This window comes from Nothobranchius furzeri, chromosome 5 (genome assembly GCF_043380555.1).
Source record: "Nothobranchius furzeri strain GRZ-AD chromosome 5, NfurGRZ-RIMD1, whole genome shotgun sequence".
In the NCBI taxonomy this organism is placed as follows: Eukaryota; Metazoa; Chordata; class Actinopteri; order Cyprinodontiformes; family Nothobranchiidae; genus Nothobranchius; species Nothobranchius furzeri.
Window position 1 is genome coordinate 68,015,696 of NC_091745.1, and position 24,879 is coordinate 68,040,574.

Here is a 24,879-nt window from a genome sequence, read left to right on the forward strand (position 1 = left end):
TCAGGCTCCTCTCTTGTGGGACCAACTCCCAGCTTTAGTCCATGAGGCAGACACCTTGTCTACTTTCAAGACTAGGCTTAAAACATTTTTATTTGATAGGGCCTATGGTTAAAATCTGATGTTAGCCTAGATCTGGACAAGTGGGGGAGTAAAGGAAGGTGGAGTGTACAGTCGGTAAATACGGCTCTCCCTTGCCTCCAACATGCCTCCATCTAAAAGACTAGGTTATCCAGAGTTATCTCTGTAGTTAGGCTTAGACTGCTGGAGGACATACTGTGTCTGCTCTGTCTTCTTGATCCCCAGTGAGTCATGGTGGATGGCTGCTTATACTGATCCAGGATCCTCTGGAGGTTTCTTCCTGTTAAAAGGGAGTTTTCCTCTCTACTGTTGCTAATGCTTACTTAGTATGAGGATTGCTGTAGAGTCACTCCTTCCTTATATAGGAGACTTTTTTCCGATTGGCTTAATGAACTGACCTGTATTGGAATGTTTACTATGTGAAGTGCCTTGAGACGACTCTTGTCATAATTTGGCGCTATATAAATAAACTTGAATTGAATTGAATTGAATTGAATAGAAATGTGTGCTCAACTATAGATTTTCAAAATTAATAATATGTAAAGATGAACATTCTGCATTGTTGAGCATTGGCAGAAGTACAAGTCATCACCAATTAAAGCTTCAATAAGAAGAAAGCTAAAACGTGTCGGATGGTTGTTGAGTTCAATTTAACCTTTACCGACTGCAGTTTTGCTCTCCGGTCTCACCTGGGTGAGATGTTGACTTTTCTCTGCACATGGTCCAGTTCAGGAGAGGACTCAAACATTTGTCATCATTTACAGGAACTGATGTTTGTTCGCCAGTTTGTTTTGGCAGATTTAAGCTTATGCAATACCATTTTTGCAGGTAAATTAAAGTTTCACAAAAAAGAGTCAGAAAAAAATCACATGCTATTTAAACACATGAAGTTTAAAAAAATGCTTGTTATTAAGCTTATTTTATACCAATTATTGTTAATGAGACAAAAAACTACAAGATAAATTCAGTAAAATGATCACCCAGTCAGCTTTAATTACATGATTCTGCATTTTGTTCAACTTGGTCACTTTTTAACAACTTTTTTTGTTTACTAAATTGAGCATGAGGTCAAAATCTGAACAGGAAGAGAAAAATCATCAGATTTCAGCCAGAATACTAGTTTTTAAGAGAGAAAGAGACAAAAAGAGAGGGAGAGCTCTGCAGCAGACATAGTGTTTTTATTCTTCCAGAAATCTAAGTGGTACGTAGTCTTGATTGTCATCTCCAAGGACAGACTTAAAGAAATCCACCATTTTAAACAGATTAACGTGAAAATCTCTGGAATCTTCATTGGACTCAATCAAACCGCCAGTGGCGGAGCCACACAGGTCGTGGGTCCCCCAGCTGACCACGCCAATCTGTGAAAAACATTTTTGCAATAACACATTTTTTTACTTAACCCATATCTTAACATTTTGCATCATTTTAAAACGGATTTACCTGAATTGTGCGAAGCTCGTAGTTCTTGAAGACAGCACCTCCAGAATCACCTGTCCCAGCAAATTCACACATTCAGGGTTATTAAACCGATCCATTGTTGTTTATTTGGAAACAAATAAGCTGCTTTTAAAATACACACTATGGCAGAAAATCAGTGTAAAACTGCAGCTAAGGTGTGTCCTTTGAAAGTGTGGTGGTGGCAGAATATTGCAGCATTCTTGCCGCCTAGCTTGATGGCGGATTTCTAAATGAAGATTGCGTCTTTGCGCAACAGATGATGATGTCATGATCATGTGCAGAATGTCCGCCAAGCCTCAGGCAGCAATAATACTGAAAATGCAGATAAACATATGGAGTCCCTTTGACATTTGTAAACGGTATCAGCTGAGATGTCAAACTGGAGTGATGCAGAGATCTGGGAGCTTACTCTTGTTAGAGCTTAAGTACAGATTCACAGGGACTGTGGAGGACAGACACCTGTTGGAGCGACGCACCCAAAAACTTAAAGTGTCAGTCTCCACCTGACTGCAGTCTGACTCCACCCACACTTCCTGTTTGCAAAATGCACCAAAAGGAGGCTTCACCTGGCAGACCGAGAGAACACACCACTGTGTGCTCTTGGAGTTTTGGACAACCTAAGCATCAACAAGCGTGTGTGAGTGTGCACACACACACAACCTGCTCAGTTGGAGGAACACAGAAACATCAGCATGATAGAAGATTTTCTCTCCACCTCATTCAAAAGAAGAAAGGGAGGCAATCTTTTTTTTGAAAGAGGCAAGCAGCTCTGAGCCGTGTCGTTTCAAAATGCACATGCGTGGCCGAGCCAACTGGAGGCGTGGCGGAGACCCGGCTGCAGTCCAGTGCAGTGCAGCCATGTAATATGGCGCTGACAACATCACTGGCTGGCTCTCAGCCAATAGCTATAGCAGATTCAAATTCATTGTCGTGCAAAGTTTTAACCCACAGAGGCTGCAACAATGATGATTTAGGCAGAATTTTTACATTTTCAATAAGATGTACTAGAATTCCAAAGTTATTTCTACACACATCTACAGCACTATTGACCCGCAGGCTCTGCAGAAGCCTGTTAATTGTCATGAACTCCTCCTCTTAACCTCCTCTGCGGGCCTGGCTGGCACTGCACTCCAGTTCCCAGCATCCCTGTCACCGAAGCTTCCCGGTGACGTCATCCCGCTGAGCCTATTTAAGGACCTGTCACAGCTGAGCCGGCACTCAGTCATCATCTCACGATAGACGCCAACCTATTCTAAAATGACTAAGCCTAATCTGCCAACTCTAAAGACCATCCGGGAAGAGAACTTCCCACGCTGTAATCAGTCACGACCAAACACCAGTCTCTCCGCGCCTGGGTCTCCAAGCCACACTCCAGCTCGGCCGATCGCACCTGACAGGATGACTGAGTCTCGAGTAGACCCAGCGGAGATCGCACAGCTGCGAGCAGACGTTGCACAGCTGCTCAGCCGTATAGAACGCCAAGAGGCGGAAAACGCCCAACTTCGAATAGAGAACAACCAGCTTCGTGCTGTTACTGATCGCCAAGCATCCAAATTAGATTCTGTCACCGAACTGGTCGTCCAACTCTCCTCGGCACTCCAACGTCAGGCATCTGCCACTTCTAACACTGTGGAGCCGTTTCCAAGTCTCCCCGACAAATGGGATGGGATTAAAGGAACCCCGGAGGGCATGTTGGCCGTCCTGTCAATGACTTTCGAGTGTCAGCCGGCACGCTACCAGACTTCCTGCTCTTGCGTTGCCCTGTTAACCTCCCTGCTGACGGGGCGAGCCGGTGAATGGGCGGCTGCCCTGTACAACCAGAAGTCTCCCGTGTGCAACGATTATGAAACCTTTGTGAAGGAACTGAAGAAGGCATTTGTGCATCCCAGCAGCGAGGTTGCAGACGAGACACGCCTGCTCCAGCTTCAGCAGGGCTCTCAGACCGTGGCCGAGTATACGTCACGCTTCCGAACCACCGCTGCCCCTCTGACCTGGGGTGATGCCGCGGTGAAGGCTGTGTACTTGGAGGGATTGTCACCTTGCATCCGGGAGGGCATGATCGGACACAAGGCCCCGACCTCCCTGGACCAGGCTGTGGACCTGGCTCTCCAGCTGGATCGCTGCCTTCTCACCAGACCAGGAGCGAGGGCGGTTCCCATACAACCCAGAACGTTCCCCCGCCGTCAGGAGAACCAATCCACGTAGGAACCATGCAACTGGGTAATTTGCCCCCCGAGGAACGGGCGCGACGTTTTCGGGAGGGACGATGCGCCTATTGTGGGGATCTGGGCCATCCCCGGGCAACATGCCCCATACGCCCGGGAAACGGTTCCTCCGGGTCGGTGTAGGAGCAGTCTCACCCAGAGCCTCCATTCATGCAGCTCCTCATCACACCACCCTCCCGGTCTCCTTCCAGCTGAGCCAAGGACCGGTCCCCCTGGTGGCTCTCCTCGACACTGGAGCTGCAGAAAGCTTTATCGACCAGGGGTTGGTCAACCGGCTCAAGATTCCACTCACTCTCCTCGATCACCCCGTTCCCGTCACTTCAGTGGACGGTCGCCCTCTCATGCCATATCCTATCACGCACCGAACCCAGAACCTCCGGATGACCATCGGAGAACACATAGAGACCCTTCATTTCTTGGTCATTCACGCCCCCACGACTCCTCTCATTCTGGGTCATTCCTGGTTCCGCCTCCACGACCCTCACATCTCCTGGTCCACCGGTAAAGTCATGGCGTGGGGTGTTAACTGTCGCCTTCATCATCCGTCTCCAGGATCACAGTCTAGGGAGACACCACCCAAGGATGTGGATTTAACACTCCTTCCAGGATCACAGCCTAGGGAGACACCACCCAAGGATGTGGATTTAACACTCCTTCCACCCCAATACCACGATCTGGCTCGGGTCTTTGCAAAGGAGCCTACCACCAAGCTGCCTCCTCATCGCCCCTACGATCTGGAGATCAGGCTACAGCCCGGAACCACCCCGCCTCGGGGTCGGCTGTTCTCGCTCTCCCCGGCAGAGACCCAGGCGATGGACGCTTATATCAACGAGGCTCTCCGGAAGGGGTTTATCCGACATTCCACATCTCCTGGGGCGGCAGGGTTCTTCTTTGTGAAGAAGAAGGAGGGTGACCTCCGGCCCTGTATAGACTATCGTGGGTTGCATAAGATCATCATCAGGGACCGCCATCCTCTCCCTTTATTGAGCACGGCTTTGGACGCCACCGCCCAAGCCACACTGTTTACCAAGCTGGACCTCCGCAGTGCATACAACCTCATCCGCATAAAGGAGGGGGAGGAGTGGAAACCGCTTTTATTACACCCACTGGACATTATGAGTACCTGGTCATGCCCTTCGGCCTCTGCAACAGCCCTGCCGTCTTTCAGCGTTTCATCACCGATGTCCTCCGTGACATGCTGGGTCGTTGGGTTTTTGTTTACTTAGACGACATCCTCATCTACTCCCGCACGGCCGAGGAACACACCCAGCATGTTCGAGCCATTCTGTCACGCCTCCTGGAGCACGACTTATTCTGTAAACTGGAGAAGTGTGCCTTCCACCAGGAGTCCACCTCGTTTCTGGGATTCATCATCTCCTCCCAGGGCCTGCGCATGGACCCACAGAAGGTTCAGGCGGTCGCACAGTGGCCACTACCAAAGACCCTGAAGCAGTTGCAGAGTTTCCTGGGGTTCTGCAACTTCTACCGCCGGTTTATCCGCAACTTCAGCGCCCTGGCGTCACCATTAACTTCCCTGACTAAAACAACCAATCAGCCTCGCCCTTTTCGCCTCTCCCCGGAGGCCGTTGCTGCCTTCCATGAGCTGGTCCGCCGCTTTGTAAGCGAGCCCATCCTCCTCCACCCGGACCTAACACGGCCTTTCGTTGTGGAGGTGGACGCCTCTGAGACGGGCGCGGGAGCCGTACTGTCACAACGTGGCCAGGACTCCAAACTCCATCCCTGCGCATTCTTTTCCCGGAAGTTCTCTCCTACTCAGCAGCTATGGGGTCAGGAACCGGGAACTGTTGGCGATAAAGTGGGCCCTGGAGGAGTGACAACAGTGGCTCCTGGGTACACCCACTCCTTTTCTAATCTGGACTGATCATCAGAACCTCATCCATATTCAGACCGCTCGCCAACTCAACCCTCGTCAGGCCCGGTGGGGCCTCTTTTTCGAACCTTATAACTTTCACATCGCCTACTGCCCCGGCTCAAAGAACCTCAAGGCGGACGCCCTGTCCCGTCAACACACCCAGGATCCAAGGCCTCCTGAACCGATGTCCATCCTCCCGACCGAACGGTTCTTGGGCGCCCTGCAAAGGCCCCTGGAAGCCTCCATCCGGGCGGCTCTCCCGGCTGACCCGGCGCCCCCAGAGACGCCTCCTAACCGCCTTTACGTTCCGGCCGTGTGTCGACAGGAGACCTTGAGGTGGGGGCATAGTTCACGGCTCGCGGGACACCAAGGCCAGGCTCGTACCCTCCAGTTCCTCCGCCGGGCCCTTTGGTGGCCCTCTATGAGAAAGGACATGCGTGAATACACCGCTGCATGCGACACTTGCGCCCGGTCTAAGTCCTCCACCCAACCTGGAGCCGGGGAATTGCAACCGCTCCCTGTGCCCAAAAGGCCGTGGTCGCACATAGGTGTGGACTTTGTCACGGGGCTCCCCACTGCCGACCATCTGGACACCATCCTCACCATCACCGACCGCTTTTCGAAAGCTGTGCACTTGGTGGCTCTGGCAGGGCTCCCCACGGCTAAGAAAACAGCGGAGCTCATCCTCGATCATGTGGTGAGGCTCCACGGATTTCCCCAGGACGTGGTGTCTGACAGAGGACCCCAGTTCATCTCACGTTTCTGGAAGGCTTTCTGTCGGTTGGTGGGCGCTTCCGCCAGTCTGTCGTCAGGCTATCATCCCCAGACTGATGGTCAGACGGAGAGAGCAAACCAGCAGCTCGGGCGTTACTTACGCTGCTTTGCCTCGTCTCAACCGTCCACCTGGCCTCGTTACCTCCTGTGGGTGGAGCTCTCACACAACCTCCAGATGTCCTCCGCCACAGGTCTATCACCCTTCAAGACCTGCTACGGATACCAGCACCCTCTTTTCGACCATCAGGTGCCGGAGGTGGAGGTTCCGGCGGCTCAGGATATGGTCCGCCGCTGCCGTCTCGCTTGGATCAGGGCTCGCGCCGCCATCACCCGGGCTAATACGGAGTACTCCGGACAACATCGTCGCCGCCACCGGCCCGGCCCTGTGTTCCAGCCAGGTGACCGGGTTTGGCTTTCGGCTGGTTCCAGGAAGCTGTCGCCCCGCTTTTTGGGACCCTTCCAAGTCCGAGATGTCCTCGGTCCGGTCGCTTACCGGCTGCGCCTCCCTTCCACTCTTAAGGTGCACCCGGTATTCCACGTCTCACAGCTCAAGCCGGTGGTGTCGTCTCCCCTCCATCCGCCTCCGGCCCGGGTGCCGACGCCCCGAGATGTCGATGGGGACCCCGTTTACACCGTCCGCAAGATTCTGGACGCCCGCCGCCGGGGCCGTGGATGGCAGTATTTGGTGGACTGGCAGGGTTACGGTCCGGAGGAGCGTAGCTGGGAGCCTGCCCGCTTGTTTCTGGATCCTTCCCTGTTGGCTGATTTCTGGTCTCGTCGCCCTGGGCCTTCTGGAGCCGTCCCTCGCGGGGGGGGGTCCTGTCATGAACTCCTCCTCTTAACCTCCTCTGCGGGCCTGGCTGGCACTGCACTCCAGTTCCCAGCATCCCTGTCACCGACGCTTCCCGGTGACATCATCCCGCTGAGCCTATTTAAGGACCTGTCACAGCTGAGCCGGCACTCAGTCATCATCTCACGATAGACGCCAACCTATTCTAAAACGACTAAGCCTAATCTGCCAACTCTAAAGACCATCCAGGAAGAGAACTTCCCACGCTGTAATCAGTCACGACCAAACACCAGTCTCTCCGCGCCTGGGTCTCCAAGCCACACTCCAGCTCAGCCGATCGCACCTGACATTAATCAGCCACTGATTGAAATCAGGTATGTTGAAGCAGGGTTAAAACCAAAATGTGCTGGGTGCTGGCCCTTCAGGCCCGGAGCTGAGTAGCCCTGGCCTATAGACAGACACAAGACACTGGGAACACGTTCACCTCTACAAGATATGTGATTCCTCTGTTCATCCAGACCACCGGTGCACAGGAAGTTATCAGTCACAGCCACCTTTGGGTCAGTTGCACTTATACCTGGAGCATTCAGCGCCTTTTGGATGCACAAGTTTCTCTGGGTTGGGCAGCAAAAAATTACAATCAAAGAAACGTCATTGAAATAATGGTTACATAAAAAAAGGAGACACACAAAGGCACACAAAATAACCTCACATCTTCTCCAAGCTTGGCAAAGACCTCTTTTTCAGCTACGAAAGGCTCATGCTTGGTCAGAAAACTGAGCCTTTCGAGTTTATCCTTTAGCAGAAGCTCCTCTGTTATACAAGAAGACAAAACAAATAATCAAGCTTTCTTTTTAACGGTAGGGCCATTAAAGGGCCATTGGGTGGTTGGAAGCCTTATAGATCTAGTTCTAAAATAACTCTTGATCCTTTCTTTCAACAAACCGTTACCAAACTCACATTCTGAACAAAGTCTTAATGTATGCACATTTACAGCTATTAGGTATGAATAGCCACATTTAAATGTACATCATTGCCACACCTTGTTGCTTGCATGTTGATTTGCCAACCAGTTTTAGAGCTTCACTGGTTTCCTGGGTGCAAGGTATGCAAATGGGTCTGCAAAATATGGATTTGAAAGAGGAAAATAAGGGTTGACACTTAAATCTTCAAGTAGAAATATGAATATAATGAGGTTTCTCACACCAACTGCTTCATCTGTTAGATACATCCTCTTACCTTGTTGAAGCAGAGATTGCTACAGCCTCGCTCAATCTGATGATAGCCACATCATAGTCATAAAACTCAGCAACTCCTTCTTTTGCTTTTGCCCTGATGTTATAGTTTGGGTGCCATGTGAAATTTTTTACTTCCTTCACTGTGTAAAAATACAAATAATATTATATACCACAGTTACACAGTTCCATCATCATACTAGTTTATCAGAACATTACATGTTTCATTGTGTATTTTGTTTGCTCCTGCGTTTAATAAAGTTCCAGATGCTACTTTCTACCAACTATAAAGGAAGGCGTTCCAGAGTCAGCCCAGATAGCGGGGTAGCTTTGCTATGCAAAAATAAATGAATAAATAAAAAACACCTCTCTGGGAGCCTTCTCGCTCCAGAGAGAGCCGGCAGCTTCAGTGCGCGTTCTCCCTCCCTGTAGGTCAGAGGTGGGAAGGAGATCCAAGAGCACATTAAATTCTTAAGCCTAGTTCATGCTTCGGCGTCAGCTCCACAAAGGAGAGACGCACACGCGATGGAGACTTTTGTCGTCATCACCCGGGGAGTGCTGCAAAGCAATTCCCTGCAAGGACAACAGGGCGTAGAACTTTTCTGGGGTCGTGTAACCGGTCCAAGTGAACGCATTTACTATTGTGTTTAAGTTGTGTTTATTTGTATTTCAGAGACATTTTAACACAGACAGATTTGTCCCTCATTCTCCTCCACCTCTTCATGCACTCGCCACCTCTAAACCCACGTTTGCTGTCATTTCCATCCACAAATAAAATGCTAGCATCTTTGTACTCCTCCAGTCACGGGGAAATTAAACATTCACATGTAATTTTAGAGTTTTTCTACGAGGTATTCTTCAAGCTGCTTCGTGTTTGCCGCTAGATATCACTCTTTTTATTTTTAGAGGGGCAATGGCAATGCTAATTCCATGCTGTAGTTCTTTTTTAAAACACAGAACAGTTTTGTTACCTGTTTCCCGGTACGTTTCATTTGCGGCTGCAAACTTCCTCAGGCTGACGCTGATGGTGGCGTCACTTCCTTCTCCGTTTATCCATCAGCATCAGCCTGAGGAAGTTTGCAGCCGCAAACGAAATGTAACGGGAAACAGGTAACAAAACTGTTCTGTGTTTTAAAAAAGAACTACAGCATGGAATTAGAAATACCACATAGCAAGAACACACCTAAAATGGCAATGCTGTTGATTAATTGAACCCCCACCAGGAAAGTTGACCATTGAGCAGGGTTGATGTTTTTTTTTTCTTGAGGTCCACGTGTCAGGGGTGAGGTGGGTTAAAGGAAGCGGCATCCTGACCAATCACAAGCTTACGTTCTCCGTTAGACGGATGTTTAGAAAAGTCAGCTTGACTCCGTCCGTCCTTGCGAGCCTGTTGAAGAGCCCTTGCAATGGCAAATGATGGCGTTGCGTGTCTTTGTACCAATGTAGACTCAGAATCCTAAACTAGGCTTTAGGAATGGTGTCATTGCCACAGTTCCAAAGGTAGGGGTAAAGCGGGTTTCCCAGCATCTGCCTGCATTCCTTCTGTGTGTGTGAATGCTGCTCCGGCGCCTGATTCAGATAAGGAGATTATGGGGCAGGCAGAGAAAATAGTTCCTAGGGATGTCCCAATACAACATTTTCACTTCCGATGCGATACCAATATTGCAGCCTTCAGTGCTGACCGATACCGATGAGGTTGGACTTATTGAACTTTCCTGGTATTGTTTCACCAACTTGTGCATGGCAAATGTTGCACTGGGCCACATTGTCGTTTTTGGACTTTAACAAAAAATACTGCTAAACGGTTGACATTGCTCTTTGCTACTTAGCTAGCACACACTATTCTGATCACGTGGGATTTGCATGATGGATCTCGGCGCTGCTGGATAGAATTGCTGGAACGGATGCGGTCGGATATAATACGATACAGTGTTTCAATAATTGGGTTTAAATTTCTACATATCTTGCAGTAACTAAGGACTAGATATAGACTACAGGGATGAACTATCAAGAAGAATTTAATTTCCTTTACTTGACATCAAAAAGGATTTGAAATTTTTTTTATAACTCCCAGCTGCTTTTTTGCTTTCATTTTTTTATTAGTAAATTTCGAGCAGAAAATGCTACAAACGACGAGTGAAAAGTGACTTTTTATGAGAATAAGCTGAGACAAAAGGTAGTACCTGTAGTCTCTTGGTGGATTTTTAAGATGTTTCGTACAAAACTAAAGCTATGCTAAACCTTTTGTTTTTGTTTTGCACTTGACTACCATCAACGTCCAGAGTGAACAGCTTTGACCCACATAAGCAATTGGTGTTGTTTCAAGATAACAAAAAATAGTTTTAGTCACCCCTGGGCTAGCAGTTAGCATGTTAATCTGGTCAGCACTATCTACAGCAGGTCAGATATTAACTGTTTATTACATTTCCTCACTCTGAATATATTTTTTCTACAACTATTGAGTGGAAATTGCTGTTTTGAGGTGCTAATGCTACAGTTTGTTTTCTGATGAAATGGAAGTGGTTCAGATTCTGTAAAGAAGGTATAAGTATCAGTCATTACCTCTGCTAGCTGATCCGTCTTCAATTTCAACAACCACATCTTTGGGCTCATCACCAAAAGTGAAGCAGTGAGCAGCAGTCAACACAAAGTCAGGTGACACCAGAGAGCCGAAGCATGTCTTTTTGTTTTGCCCCTTAATTTGCATAAGAGAATATTCACATTAAAGCAAGTCTACAGTTTAACACCCGGAAGCAGTATTATTATTTTGCAGAAACACTTTGAAAGAAAAAAAAAATCTTTCAGCTTTATGGAAAAATATATTTAGCTATAAAAATTGCAAATATGTATGCATACCTTGTTATGTTTCTGGTCATTGGGTTCTGGCCTACTGGTTTTATCAGCTCCCCTTGTTCTCGCTGATACTTAAAGTTATAATTCATTAATCTGCTAATTGAGTCCGTTTTGTCTCCTGCAACCACTTCCAATTCGAGATCGCCTTGAGTTAATAAAATAAATGACTCCTTCACCTTGTTAATCACAAATGCCACCCATGGATATCTTCTCAGTCTGCTGTCTTTGTCCTCAGTGATGTCATACTCTTGGTAAAGACCACACATACCCACGACTTCACTTTCATCTTTGTAAAAAGTCAGAGAGGAAACGATGATCAGGAAAACACGCTGATTATATGTTCAGAAATTAAAATAGCTGTCTCGTTGCTGAAACTAGATTTTATATTTTTTTTTTGGGGGGGGGGGGAGCACTTAACATAAAATTTAGTAACACTTCACAGATTCAGGGTGCTGGTTGATCAGTGACGTCAGATCAAGGCTGAAGGTTCTACCTTCACCTTGAGTATTTTAGGAACCTGAGGAACCATGCAGCCTTGTAGTCACGATCATTTACCTCCCTTCCCTTTTAACACACACACAATCAGCGTGCTGTTGTTACAGCCTACCTATTATCTCATCGAAAGTCTCTCCTAAATTGCCGATGTCTTTCATCCGGAAGTAATGCTTGCCGTCTTTTCCTACAGTGAGGGGCTGCAGGTCGTCGTCAAAGATCTGAGCCCCGATACCGAAAACATAAATGTCTGTAAACAAGTGTGGGCAAAGAGGTTAGGGTGATTACTTCTTGACAAAGGGAATACACTCTGCAGTACCAGGACACAAGATGATAAAGCTTTAATATCGTCTGAAGAAGGAACGCTCACCAAGAAAATCCTCTCTGGATCCAGGCTTTACGCCTTGAGCCGCATTCATATAAACAATGTTTTTTATTCTCTCCACTGTGTTTGTGGGGGGGCCGCCCATGTTATAAACACCTGAAGTCAAGGAAGCTGATGTTAATTTATTTTTATGCACTAAATAATATTAGTGTAAATTCTTTGAATGAAAAAGTCAATGAGAAACTAGCACTGACAAAAATCATGTATAACAGAAGGAACAGTTATTAGTGTGACGTTAGTATTACAGCAACTTTCTCAGCTAAATGAATAAAAACACATTTAAAAATATCATATGCCAAAATATTAGTTGTTGGATGGAAAACATCCCTCTGTGATGCTTTTGAAACAATGACTTTTGAAGATTTTAGTTTTAAGCAAAGCTGTAAATTTGCGCGAGTTACAACACTAAGTCAGAAATGCTTTCTCAGAAGAGATCCACTTCCATGCTGTTCCTTCATTTCAGAGACTATTGACTATTTAACAAGTAAACATTCTTCAAATATGTGTCCATCCATCCATTTTCTTCCGCTTATCCGGAGTCTGTGGCAGCCTAAGTCGAGAGGCCCAGACTTCCCTCTCCTCAGCCACTTGGGCCAGCTCTTCCAGCGGAATCCCAAGGCGTTCCCTGGCCAGGCAAGAGACATATGGCGCTTACACTTTAGCGTCGGTTCAGTCCCTTATGGGACCGGAATTTGGTTTCACACACAGGTCCGATTAGCGTTTTCGGTTCTGAGGCGACTTTTCTTCATACCTCCTCCGAGGTGACACTACGGACAGATTGGCTGGCTGAAATTACACGTACCACCTTTTTGCCTTCTGGCTCAGCTCTCTTTTTACATGACAGATCGGTACAACGCCCGCATCACCGCAGATGCAGCACCAATCCGCTTATCAGTCTTACGCCCCAGCTTTACCTCACTCGTGAACAAGACTCTGAGATACTTAAACTCCTACACTTGGGGCAGGACCTCGCCCCCGACCTGCAGGCATTCTATTCTTTTCTGACTAAAGACCACGATCTCAGATTTAGAGGAACTGATTCTCAAACCAGCTGCTTCACACTCGGCTGCAAACCGCTCCAATGTAAGCTGGAGATCACCTTCTGATGAAGCCAACAGGACCGCATCATCTGCAAAAAGCAGAGACCTGATCCTCAGGCCACCAAAACAGATCCCCTGAACATCTTGGCTGCACCTGCCCATAAAAGTTATGAAAAGACTCGGTGACAAAGGGCAGCCTTGGCAGAGTCCAACTCTCACTGGGAACGACCCGTCAATGCAGACCAAGCTCTGACACCGGTCATACAGGGACGTAACACCCCGTATCAGAGGGCCTGGTAGCCCATACTCCCAAAATACCCCCCCCCCGAAAAAAAAAAAAGTGCCCCCGAGGTCGAACAGCTTCTCCAGATCTTCAAAACCCATGTCGATCGGTTGGGCAAACTCCTGCGCACCCTCCCTAAGGGTATAGAGCTGGTCCAGTGTTCCACGGCCAGGACAAAAACAAAATTACTCCTCCTGAACTTGAGGTTCGACAATCCACTGTACCCACTTCTCCAGAACCCCTGAAAAGACTTCACCAGACTAATTCTCGTCAAAATGAACAATTAATGAAGGGAGAGCACAATTAATAATCTACTCTTAATTTATTTACTTTACTGCTGCTTCTTCTGACTCAAGAAACTGTGTTTTGTGTTTATTTTGTTGTTGTTAATGCTTTTTATTTTAGTTTATTTATTTATTTTTGTGTTTTTGCATGTTTTTTACCACACTGTTCTTGTAAATCTTGGACCTAAAGTTTTTCAGGGGAGGCCTCCGATAAGCTGCTTTGAATTTTGCCCCCTCCTGCACAGTATTTTAATTTTTTTTGTATTGTTAATTGTGAATACTTCATTTTCTGCCAATAAGCATAAACACTCTCTGAACTCACCGACACACAGTCACGTGGTTAATGTAGCCCTGAATAGTTCCAAACAGCTCAGCGCTGCCAGTGAATACGAGTGGCTTCTGGCAGCACAGAGCAATAAAACGACCATTTTGTCACTTTCACAGTGATTCTTGGGTGACTATTAACTAATGTTGTGCATTGTACTACACTGGTTATGTATTTTATACAGGAGTAGCAGGAACAGTTATCAGTTTTAAGTTTTAGAGGAAGCCAGGCTGCAAACAGAACGTAGAACACGCTTAGGGTACCAATCATATTTAGCAAAAATAAGTATAATTCAATGTGATTTATAATGACGTTATCCACATGATTAAAACCAAAGTAGAGTAATAAACCAGTCTGAGAGCTTTCTGTTGTTCTCTGTATGCTAGCATAGGGATGCTAGACTTTTTGTACCAATAGACTTAAAGATGTCAGTGGTTCAGAGTTCTGCACCTGCTTACCTTCAGACCTACTTCCTTTGACAAAGAATGCAATGTTACTGTTTCCTAAATGTACTCCTACAATCTTCAGTCTGTTTTGTCTCTGCCCGGTGTCAGATGGAAAAAGAACCGAATGGCACAGCTGATCTAAATTTGTTTAAAGTGACAATGTGTAGTTTTTCATTCTTAATCTCTGGAAATGTCCATCAAAATGTTGTTGAAAATGAATTAAAGGATGCCAAGTTGTTGAAAATTACTGGCAGCTTCGTAACATTTAACAAATGAAATTCCACCTCTATAGCAGCATGTTTTTGTTATTTTCTGAGTTCATGAAAATTGATGTTCTTTTATTGCTGTTTGTTTAAAACGTATAAGTTACCATCCGTAAACATGATCAGAGTGTGGCGATACTCCTTAAAAACTTCAGGTCCAACTTGCTCCTTTCTAAAAGACATCCGATCTTCAAACGTTTTAAAAGCGAGATTTAGATCAGTTCCAGTGTTTCTGTCTTTAAATGAAAACACACACACACACACACACACACACACACACACACACACACACACACACACACACACACACACACACATTAAACACCAATATCCAGGTCTTTCTTCACAAATTATGTTATATGTTTATTTCCATGACTTACCGCCTATTTCAAATGCTTTTAAATCATTTATGACATGCTTCAGTTTATCTTCCTTGTTGTCATCATAAAAGTCAAGAATATTGACAACTTCATAAACTTCAGAGGAGAAGAAGATGATTTCGTAGTTTGGTGACACACTGAATCTGGAAATCTGTGGATACAAATCTCAGATTAGGTGGCTGATCTTGTATATTTTCGTGCATTTTAGTAAACGCAAATTTGTGGAATTGCAATAAAATATTTTAATGCAACACACTTTAGATCACCTATGGTTGTAAATTTGTCAGATGACTGATTCGTTGATCAGCAGAAGTGTGGTTTGGCACCACCAGCCAAAGACTTCCACCAAGAAAACTCAGTCAAGATTATGATTTGTAATTCATTATGAAATTAACTTCTAAGGGGCTGTTGTTTAAGACATATTGTGTTCAGATTATCCACAGTGAGTCAAAAGTGTGTCAAGATGTTGAGTACAGGTGAGTGATCTCTCAAAGACAAGGAAGTTTTTAAGAAAGTCAGAACTAGGAATGAGCAGACAAAGCAGGGAAAAACACCAGACGTAGCACCATAAACATCAAAGGACAAACAGGGTTTAAATATGATGGTATGGAAAAAACAGGTGAGTAGGGCACCGAGGGGTAGGTGATAGGGCTGTAGCGAAGCCTCGATGACGTCGACTGCTCGATTCTAAAAATTTGTCGATGTCAGATCCGGTAGTCGACGCACCGCGCCCACTTGTTGCATCCCTGGGAGTTTGTAAATAGAGGTGGAATCTGCCTGTTTTTCCTCTAGTTCGCCCTCTTCTCTGCCTTCACTATCATCTCCGCCAAATACCGAAAACCCGGAACAATGTCCGTCCGCTACTAGATTCCTTTCCTGTTTTGCCCGCCCTCGTCTCCGAGCAACGGACAACAACTTCCGGGGTCAGATGCGCTGCTTCGTCTCTCTCGCAGATGTAGAAAATCACCGGGAGCGTTTCTCCCTTCATAAAGGAGCTTCTTTCAGACATTAGGAGAGCTGTTTTGGTAGTAGCAGTCTCTCCTCCGTGCTGGTCTGTTTGCTGCTGGGTGTTTTTGGTTTATTTAAACTTGGTAACTTGAACTTAACAATGGTAAAGCTACTGTTAGCATTTTCGCTAACAGCTTCTTGCGTTTGGATAAGCTGTTACGTTTTGGTTTAGAGTTCATCTTTTTTGTGGTGCAGATCTCCCTTTTATTACATTTAGAGTGTTGTGGGTTTTCGGTTTAGTGTAAAATATCACCTTGAGTTTGGTTTAACCGCCCAGTTTAGAGTTTGGACCTTTGGAGATCCTTATTTTGGTCCAGAACCCTGTAATCGTTGCCCAGTGGGACATTCCTAGTTATTTGTACTTTGTTTTAATTCCCCACAGGCAGAATTTGTTTTATTATTCCCAACCTGTGGATGGAAAGATTTATGATTTTTTGTAGTTGTAAATAAACCTGATCATCATTTTAACTTTTATATCCCGTGTTATTGTCCCTTCCCTTTTGCACACGAGCCAAACTCCCCAGGAAGAGTCGTAACATCACCCGCCTCACGCTCATAAGTGACCAAAACAAAGCAGCACAGAGACACTCCATCTCCAACCACCTCTCAGGCAGCAGCCTGCACTCCCAATTTCTACACATCACCAGAACATAACCAACCGCAACACAATAAAAGCAGTGTTATACAAAATGGAAGGCCTGTAGTGTTTATTCTCTTACTGTAACAATTTATCCATTTTTTGAGGAATTTATTAGAGATTTTTTGGTTTTTATTAACTGTGCAATAGAAAAATAATCATTTGATTAATTGTCTAAATAGTCATTAGAATAGTCGACTATTCGATAAAATAATCGTCAGAATAATCGTTTTAAAGATAATCGTTTACCCCCAGCCCTAGTAGGTTAGACCAATTAATACTGACGAGACACAATAACGGGCAGAGAAGTACATCCTGACAGGGTGGTGGCAGATTGTGGACTCTCTCCCGATGTCGTGGACCGAAGGGGGCGACGTGCCAGCCTGGGGCAGAGGAAGTGGTACTTGTCCCCGTTGATGTCAGACTAATCCAGCCAACGGGACTGTGGGTTGAACCACATGAGCAGATTCTTTGCTGAAACAGTCTTTGGCGAAGAAGGATGAATTGGTGCACTGTCACGTAAACCTCTTATGCTCCTTTGACTGGAGCACCAGGAACTCCCAGCTGGTTTGTTCTGCTTCGATTTGGTTGTGCATCAGATCCAAATGCAGGTAAGAGATCTCTCAAAGGCAGCCCACAGGGATGGGAATAACAGCGTATAAAACAACGGCGTTACTAATGACAGTTAGTTTTATCAGTAACATGTAATCTAACTATTACCTACTTCTTTTGTCATAACGCCGTTTCCGTTACTGATAAGAAAATGCGTGTTTTAGGATATTTCAGCAGTGAGGTGTGTTGAAGCTGTCATCGTGTGACAGGGAGCTAAAGAGACAGATGTTTACATCCAAGTGCATTACGACCAGTGAGGAACAAGAAAGATGTGAGTATGGCTGCAGACCCCGAGACCTGCAGATTCGCTGCTGCAGGCGGGAATCTGCTCTGTGGTCTACAGCCGTACCCGCCCAGAACACATTGTGTTTGGGGCAGCTGTAACTCAGGAGGTAGAGCGGGTTTTCCTCATGATCGGAGGGTCATGGGTTTGATTCCAGCTCCCACCAGGGGTATTCTGCTGTAGTGTTCTTGGGCAAGACACTTGACCCAATTTGCCTGTGTTGGTGGTGGTCAGAGGGGCCGACGGCACCAAATGGCAGCCTCGCCTCTGTCAGACCACCCCAGGGCGGCTGTGGCTACGTAGTAGCTTACCATCACTAGCAGTGTGTGAATGTGAAAGTGCATGAAAGCATCTTTGAGTGTCCTAAAAAGTGCTTTATAAGTTTGATGTATTATTATTATTATTATTACATTGTGACATTACATCATGATTTATGTTTAGATATTGTAAAGTACGCTACTAGTAGTAGTGGTTTTACCATTAGGCTTAGGTCGGCGGCCGCCTGAGGCTCCCTTATGTTGGGGGGCCCCCAGCCCTGACTACTGGCACCCCTCTGTTAATGCCACAATGGACTATTCCTTTAAGACGCCAATGCACAAACAGGAAGTGATTGGTAGTCATTCTACTCAAATCCAGTTGGTGGCAGTAATGCACCAAACTGTTGTTTGCCAAGTGCCATAAGACCACAAAGAAGAAGAAGAAGAGAAAGCAGAAAAAGAAGAAGAGAGGCAGGTTTGTAACAATTTCGAAGTGGTAGTGAAAACATTTAGCATGAAAATGGAGTTATCCTAGTGGCTCCAATAAGAGAAAGAAGCAGCTTACTTTAAGAATGCTTTAAAAAGCTTTAAAAAAGCTTTTATCTTCACTTCCAAACGTGACATCGTTTTTCTTTGTAAACATCAAAAGGAAGCAGAAAAGGAAAGACAATGGAAAATGTTTAAAGGGTGGAAAACATAGACAGAAATGTAAAAAGAAGAAAAAAAAGAAAGGCAAAAGCACATGAGCACTGACAGAAAGAAGAAAGCAGAACAGATATCAAAGGCACTCAAGGGAGAAAAAGACAGGAAAAAAGAGGACTAATAAAAAGTAAAAATAACTCATGTCAGAAGAGGGTAGAGTTTCGCAAATCCAGTTAAAGATAAGATTGTCGAAAATTTAGTCCAAGGGGGCCCCATGTCTGTGTTCACCTTGGGCCCCCAAATTGCTAAATCCACCACTGGCTACTACAGTTAGGAATTAAGGATGTTTTTGTTGAGGTGAGCTGAATTGAACTGAATAAACACAGAGCCTATAACAGATTGTGAATGAAAAACAAACCAAACCGTGGGTTGACTGTGTTATTGCAACAAAAGAAAAGGTAAGAAATGAAATCAGAAGCTTTTTATTACCTTGTTGATGAGTGTTATGACAGCATTTCTTGCTTGTTCAAACTCTTCCTTTAAAATACTCTCAGAAATGTCCACACCAATGTAGATGTTGAGTATTCCTGCTTTAGAAATCCTAATCTTACGTCCTTCTTGTGTATCATCTGAGTCACAACAAAACCTATTATTGAGCCACTGGAAGCATTTAACACACACCATATTTCATTAGATATTCTTTATCTTTAGATAGTGTAACTAGAGCAAAAATTTCAAACAGTTTTCTAAAGTTGCTTTGTTTGTTAATGGCGCGTTATTATATGGTATTAGTTTTATTAATAGAATTAGGAGCAGACACTTACTTAGAGACTCCAGAGTAGTGAGGCTGTCTTTGATTGCACTTCCGAATGCCTCTGACACCTCCTGTGGAGTGTCGTAGGTGTGTTTGTCTGCAATTAAACCTCTGTCAAAAATGCTTATTTGTGACATTTAACAACATTCTTAGGGATAATAATCCAGATAATTCAAAATATTCACCATCGCCAGCATGCTAGAATGTATATTTACAATCTGCTCTCTATACACTCATCACACACTCGTGGATTTAGCAACAGAACACCACTGGTGTGAGGTTTGTGGCTGAATAACAACAGAGAAGGAGAAACAGCTGGCTGCTACCACTTCCACTTTAGGACAAATCAGAGTCCCAAAAAGAAAAACACCATTTGAAGTCACAGACAGCAAAAGACATCGGGACCCTGAAAGCAGAGACTGGTGTTTAGCTCTATCTTGTTTCCTCCAGCATCGCGGGTCTCTGGCTCTGGCAGAAGCGTCAGGGAAGATACTCGAGGGGAGGGGTGAGTTCTCAAAACCTAGCTTGTTCTGTAAATTTGCTAAAGCAGCTTTAAGAGACATGAAAAACATGTTTTAAATGGATACTTAGCCACTGTGTCTTATTTTTAAATGATTTACTTGAGCCAGTATGTGCTAAAATGAACCTTTACAGGGTTAATGAAAAGCTACCCATCCCCTATCGACCCTTGTGGCCAGAATATTCCAATCGCAACTTCAGAGTTTTCACTTTTCCTGTATGTTTTAGATCATGAACTCAGCTGATTTAATTTAATGATGAATCCCTTCTGTAGTCACTAAGTAAGGCTGGGAAGATGTTCCAGTTGTTAAAAAGATGAATGCACAGTGAGGTTTTGCTTTTGGTTCTACAAACGGACACTAGGAGGTGCTAAAAGCAAGTCAAAACTGCCTCGTCTCCCATTAAGCTAATTCATTTTCCAAATTTGCTATAGCAGCTTTAAAATTGGAGTGACCAATCACTTTGAAAAGTAACACATAAAAAATAGTTTCTCTGTGAAGGATTTCTGTAATAGCATACCAAATGATAATCTGTGTGTCTGTCTTACAGTAACACGCTGGCTCTTTGCCCGTCCACTGGCCGTTCTCTTGGCACACTCTTTCACTGGAGCCCACCAGAAACATGTTGTCACTGCAGGTATATTTCACTCTGTCATCAATATCAAATCCATTTCCTGTTCTTGATGCACCAGGTGGGATCCCAGGATCTGGACAAGCTTCTCCAGCTGCAGAAAGTAATATAAAATACAACAATTAGTCAAAAAAACAGCAACAATTCATATTTGGGTTGCTTTCTAAACATATGTGGGAACAAATGATAATGATCTTTTCAATAAATACCTAAAAATCAGTGAAAATGACAGAAAACAGCAGTTTTGTACACCACAACTCCTTATGCTGATTTGCAAAGTACCCAGGGCTGAAAAACAATCACAGAAACAAACCCAAAACATTCCTTATGTTACTTACAGTCATAGCTGCAGATGGGAGTGGAACCGTTCCACTTCCCGTTTGGTAAACAGATCCGGCTGGATGAGCCTCGCATCGTGTATCCAGAGTCACACATGTATGTCGTCTCATCTCCAACAAAGTAATTGTCCTGAGGAGGGGAGACATTTCCGTTCTGCAGCACAAATGGGTCTGGACATGTCACACCTGGAAAATGAAACAAATGGGATTAAAAGGGGTTAGGTTTGTTCTTGGCGGCTCTCAGATTGGAAACATAACCTTGTTTTACTTTCCTACTCACGTTTGCAGGTCTGTGGTATGCTTCTTTTGGGTGCAGGTTTCCAGGTTCCATCAGCCTGACACACCCGGGTCAATTCGGGGTATGGATATTGTCCTTCAGAGCAGTGGTAGACCAGCCGGCTGTCTTTCTCCAGGTTCCTCGTCAATGTATAATTACCACCAATAATGTCAATGCTTGTCTTGGTGCAAGTACAATGCACTTCAACCCCTGAAAACATCCCATATCTGATTTTAGTAAACCACTCAAGATATTTCTCAGTTGTTATTCAGAGCCTGATCTCCAAGTGCATCTGACCTATTCCACTGGCAACATGCTCAAAACCTTCCAGCCCTGAACTTTGAATTCCCAATGCCAAATTGTCTGGAGTAGCAGAGGCCAGAAAATAATCCTTGGATTTTGTTTCTAATCCGTCTTTTAGTTATGCAGTGAAATATTAAGATTGTTCACACTTGTTGATTAAAAACTTGATCAATCTTAACATATGCAAATTGCATACTTGTTCAAATAAAAAAGAACATTATGAATTTAAATTTTTTTGAGATGTAAAGTTTCTCACCCAGACAGAGGAGACATAAGAGAGCAGCGAACCAGTCCCAAGAGCTTGTCATGTTTAACCTAAAAGATGAAACAGGCTGAAAATGAGATAAAACTGTAGGAGGAGGAACTTTATGTCAGAGAGGGACTGTGATGTCCAGAAAGGAGGACAGGACAAAGACCTTTCTGTTATTAATTAACTTCATATGATGGGATCAATATCTATGTGTCCCAAAAATGCCAAATTTGGGGTAACCTGGTTATAAATTTTGTCTAAAGATGAAAAATTCACTTTCCTTTTAAGGAAAAACTAGAACTAATTTTTGAACTGGAAAGGATTTAAAATGTTCCACTTTGGTCCAGATACTTGTTGACTCTTGTTAATCTAGTGTTTTCGTCTGTGTGCTTAAACAGTCACATGTATGGAGCTAAGACAAGGCCAGAAGATTTGGGTAATTGAATAAAAAGTTTGAAACTGAAAAGGTTTATGGAAATTTTTGAATGCACAATTTGAAAAAAAAAAAACAACAACAACATATTCAAACTAAAAATAAGTAAAAGTAAAAAAATTTCTATAAAATGGCAGTGTATAGTTTTCTGCCACCAGGGGGCAGTACATACATACATTTCAGGGTAGTTTTGCACGATAACGCCGTGACTGTCATTATTCAAAAAACATTAAAGCAAATGTTGTTACCTGTGGAGAAGAACGCATGCAACCTCAGTGTGACTCCTCAGACTTTGATGTTCCTTCAGTAAATTCCATCAAGAGAACACAATGCTGATTGTAGATTTCTGGGGCTGTAGTTTCCGGATCTGCTCGGGGTCCTGCGCCTGGCGATGACGCCATCATACTACAGCAACACCACTCGGCCAAAATGTATTGCTTTTATTTTCGATTTTGTTCTTTAACATGGATTTTGGAATACGTTTAGCAGTTTTGTCATTAAATTTGTTTTTCTTACAAAACGTTTTTAAACGTGGTAACGTAACTTCTGTAAATTGTACATCCAGCCAATCATCTAGTGTGACGTCGTTGACAGGCACTGGACCTCGAGTCAGCCAGAAGGAAACATGGCTTCTAATGTGGCTTTCCCCAAAGAGACTATAGGCTAGACCCATGCCTCATGGGACAGCAGTAGCTCAGGAGGTAGAGTGGGTTGTCCAGTAATCGGAAGGTTGCAGGTTCATTCCCGGCTCCGACCAGAGAATTCTGCTGTTTCGTCCTTGGTCAAGACACTTTACCCGCATTGACTGCTGGTGGTGGTCGGAGTCCTCGCTTGGCTGCCTCGCCTCTGTCAGTTCGCCCCAGGGCAGCTGTAGCTACATCGTAGCTCATCCCCACCAGTGTGTGAATGTGCTTGTGAATGGGTGAAGGACTGATTGTGTTGTGAAGCGCCTTGGGGGGTAGAAGAACCCTAAGAAGGCGCTACACAAATACAGGCCATTTGTCATTTACCATTTATGGACTTTAGACCCGATTTTCATGGTTATATGTCACAAATATTTTTCAGCAGCTGGTTATCAATTTATTTATTTTCAACAACTTTTCGATGGATAGTTCCAGAGATTAATGGTAAAAACTACATATTGTCTCTTAATTTAAACTTTTTTATTATGAATGTTTTTGTTTGTTTCAGTTTTTATGTTATTTGATCAAAAGCTTTCTTTATTTTTACTTTTTTGAAATTCAAACTTGTTCAGTTTTAGACACATTTGACAGCCCACAGCAGGGCGGGTGGATTCGCTCCTTTCATGTTGCATTTATAAACCGAGGGAACTTTAACAACTTAGAAGCATGCACATGCATTTGCCTGTTTGGTAGAATCTGTTTTTGTAAGACGTCCTAGCTTCGACTGTCACCAGGAACAGTTCAAGATCCTTTTTATGTGTAAAACTGAGAACAGTCATAATTGAAAAGATGAAATTTCCTCATACTCAGCTGAGCTAAAGAGGTATTTCTGAGCCAAAAATTATGTTTAGGATATAGAAAAACTCCATCAACCTGAAACAGGACTTGAGACATATTCATGAATATTCATTGTAGGACTGCTGCGAGATCACAAGTACACAATAAGTTAAACACAATTTTGCTATTTTTTAAAGTAAAACTTATTTTGCTCATATTGGCAGTGTTTTTACCTCCATACTGACCTTTGGTAGCTGTTTCATTGATGTTTTTCTACACCTGATCCGGTTAATGAGTGGACTTAAATATTTGTCATTTACAGGAACTAGTGCCTGTTATATAATTTATTTAGGCAAGTTTAGACTTGTGCAAGGCTGATCTGTGGTGTCACTGTCTGTTACTGTTGCCTTGCATCAAGAAGGTTCTGGGTTCAACTCCTGGCTGGGACCACTGACCAAAAACAGGTTGATTGGTGTGATAACTTCTCAATGAAGTAGGAAAATCACTCATTTTTGTTTGAACTCTGGTTAAAAACTCTCGTTAGCACACCGGTCCTCCCTCACCTCTAGTGAGTGGTAATGCAAGTCACCAACAAGAATATTACTGAGCCAACATATCACAATCGGTAGGTCTAATTTGTCTCAAGGTGTGTTTGTCTCAATGTGGACCTGTTAAGGACTGGTGACTTGTCCAGGATGTAACCCAGCCCATAGCGGGACTTTTTTCTGCAATTATACATTTTTTCCACTGACAGATTTTGTCACTTCTGGAGGTGGAAACTGCAGCATATTTGAGTTTGTAAAGTATCTGATGGTTTATAGTGTTCCTCAGTGTTATTTTTTTTACAAGTTTGTTGATGTCCTTATTTTAACATAAAACTGTTCTGTTTTAGCGTAGAAATCTAAACAGGCCATAGCAGCAGCAAAAAGATTTTGTCCTTCAGGTCAGTGTTGCAGTGCTCCATAGAAGCCTCAGCAGGTCTACCGTTGGCCTGAGCAGTTTTGTATTATGCCAATCACAGCACCCTGCTGGTTTTCTTGGCCAGTTACAACGCTCTATTGGTTTAGTGGGCAGGATGATGTGATGGAGCGGAACAACTAAGACGGCGGTGGCGTGTTTGAAACAGCTTTTGAATCAACTTTGGACTATTAAGACTATTTTTCTTCGAGTCAAGAGCAGATAGAGGTACTTAAGTCCTTTATTTAGAAAAATGACTTTTTTGTGTCTTCTTC

At 44.4% G+C, this 24,879-nt stretch overlaps 1 protein-coding gene across 1 annotated transcript; it reads right to left on the reverse strand.

Moving 5' to 3' along the window:
• Window positions 1–1,237: 1,237 nt before the first annotated feature.
• On the reverse strand, window positions 1,238–21,917 carry LOC107379289 (complement factor B). Its single transcript, XM_015949984.3, has 18 exons — window positions 21,761–21,917; window positions 21,205–21,411; window positions 20,925–21,110; window positions 20,504–20,680; window positions 19,448–19,534; window positions 19,113–19,252; window positions 15,185–15,335; window positions 14,912–15,040; window positions 12,149–12,259; window positions 11,894–12,028; window positions 11,463–11,572; window positions 10,996–11,128; window positions 8,438–8,576; window positions 8,241–8,317; window positions 7,911–8,011; window positions 7,683–7,812; window positions 1,519–1,568; window positions 1,238–1,436 (listed from the first exon to the last, which is right to left on the reverse strand). The coding sequence occupies exons 1-18, from the start codon at window positions 21,810–21,812 to the stop codon at window positions 1,257–1,259; spliced, it is 2,295 nt and encodes a 764-aa protein (XP_015805470.3). The 5' UTR covers window positions 21,813–21,917; the 3' UTR covers window positions 1,238–1,256.
• Window positions 21,918–24,879: the final 2,962 nt, after the last annotated feature.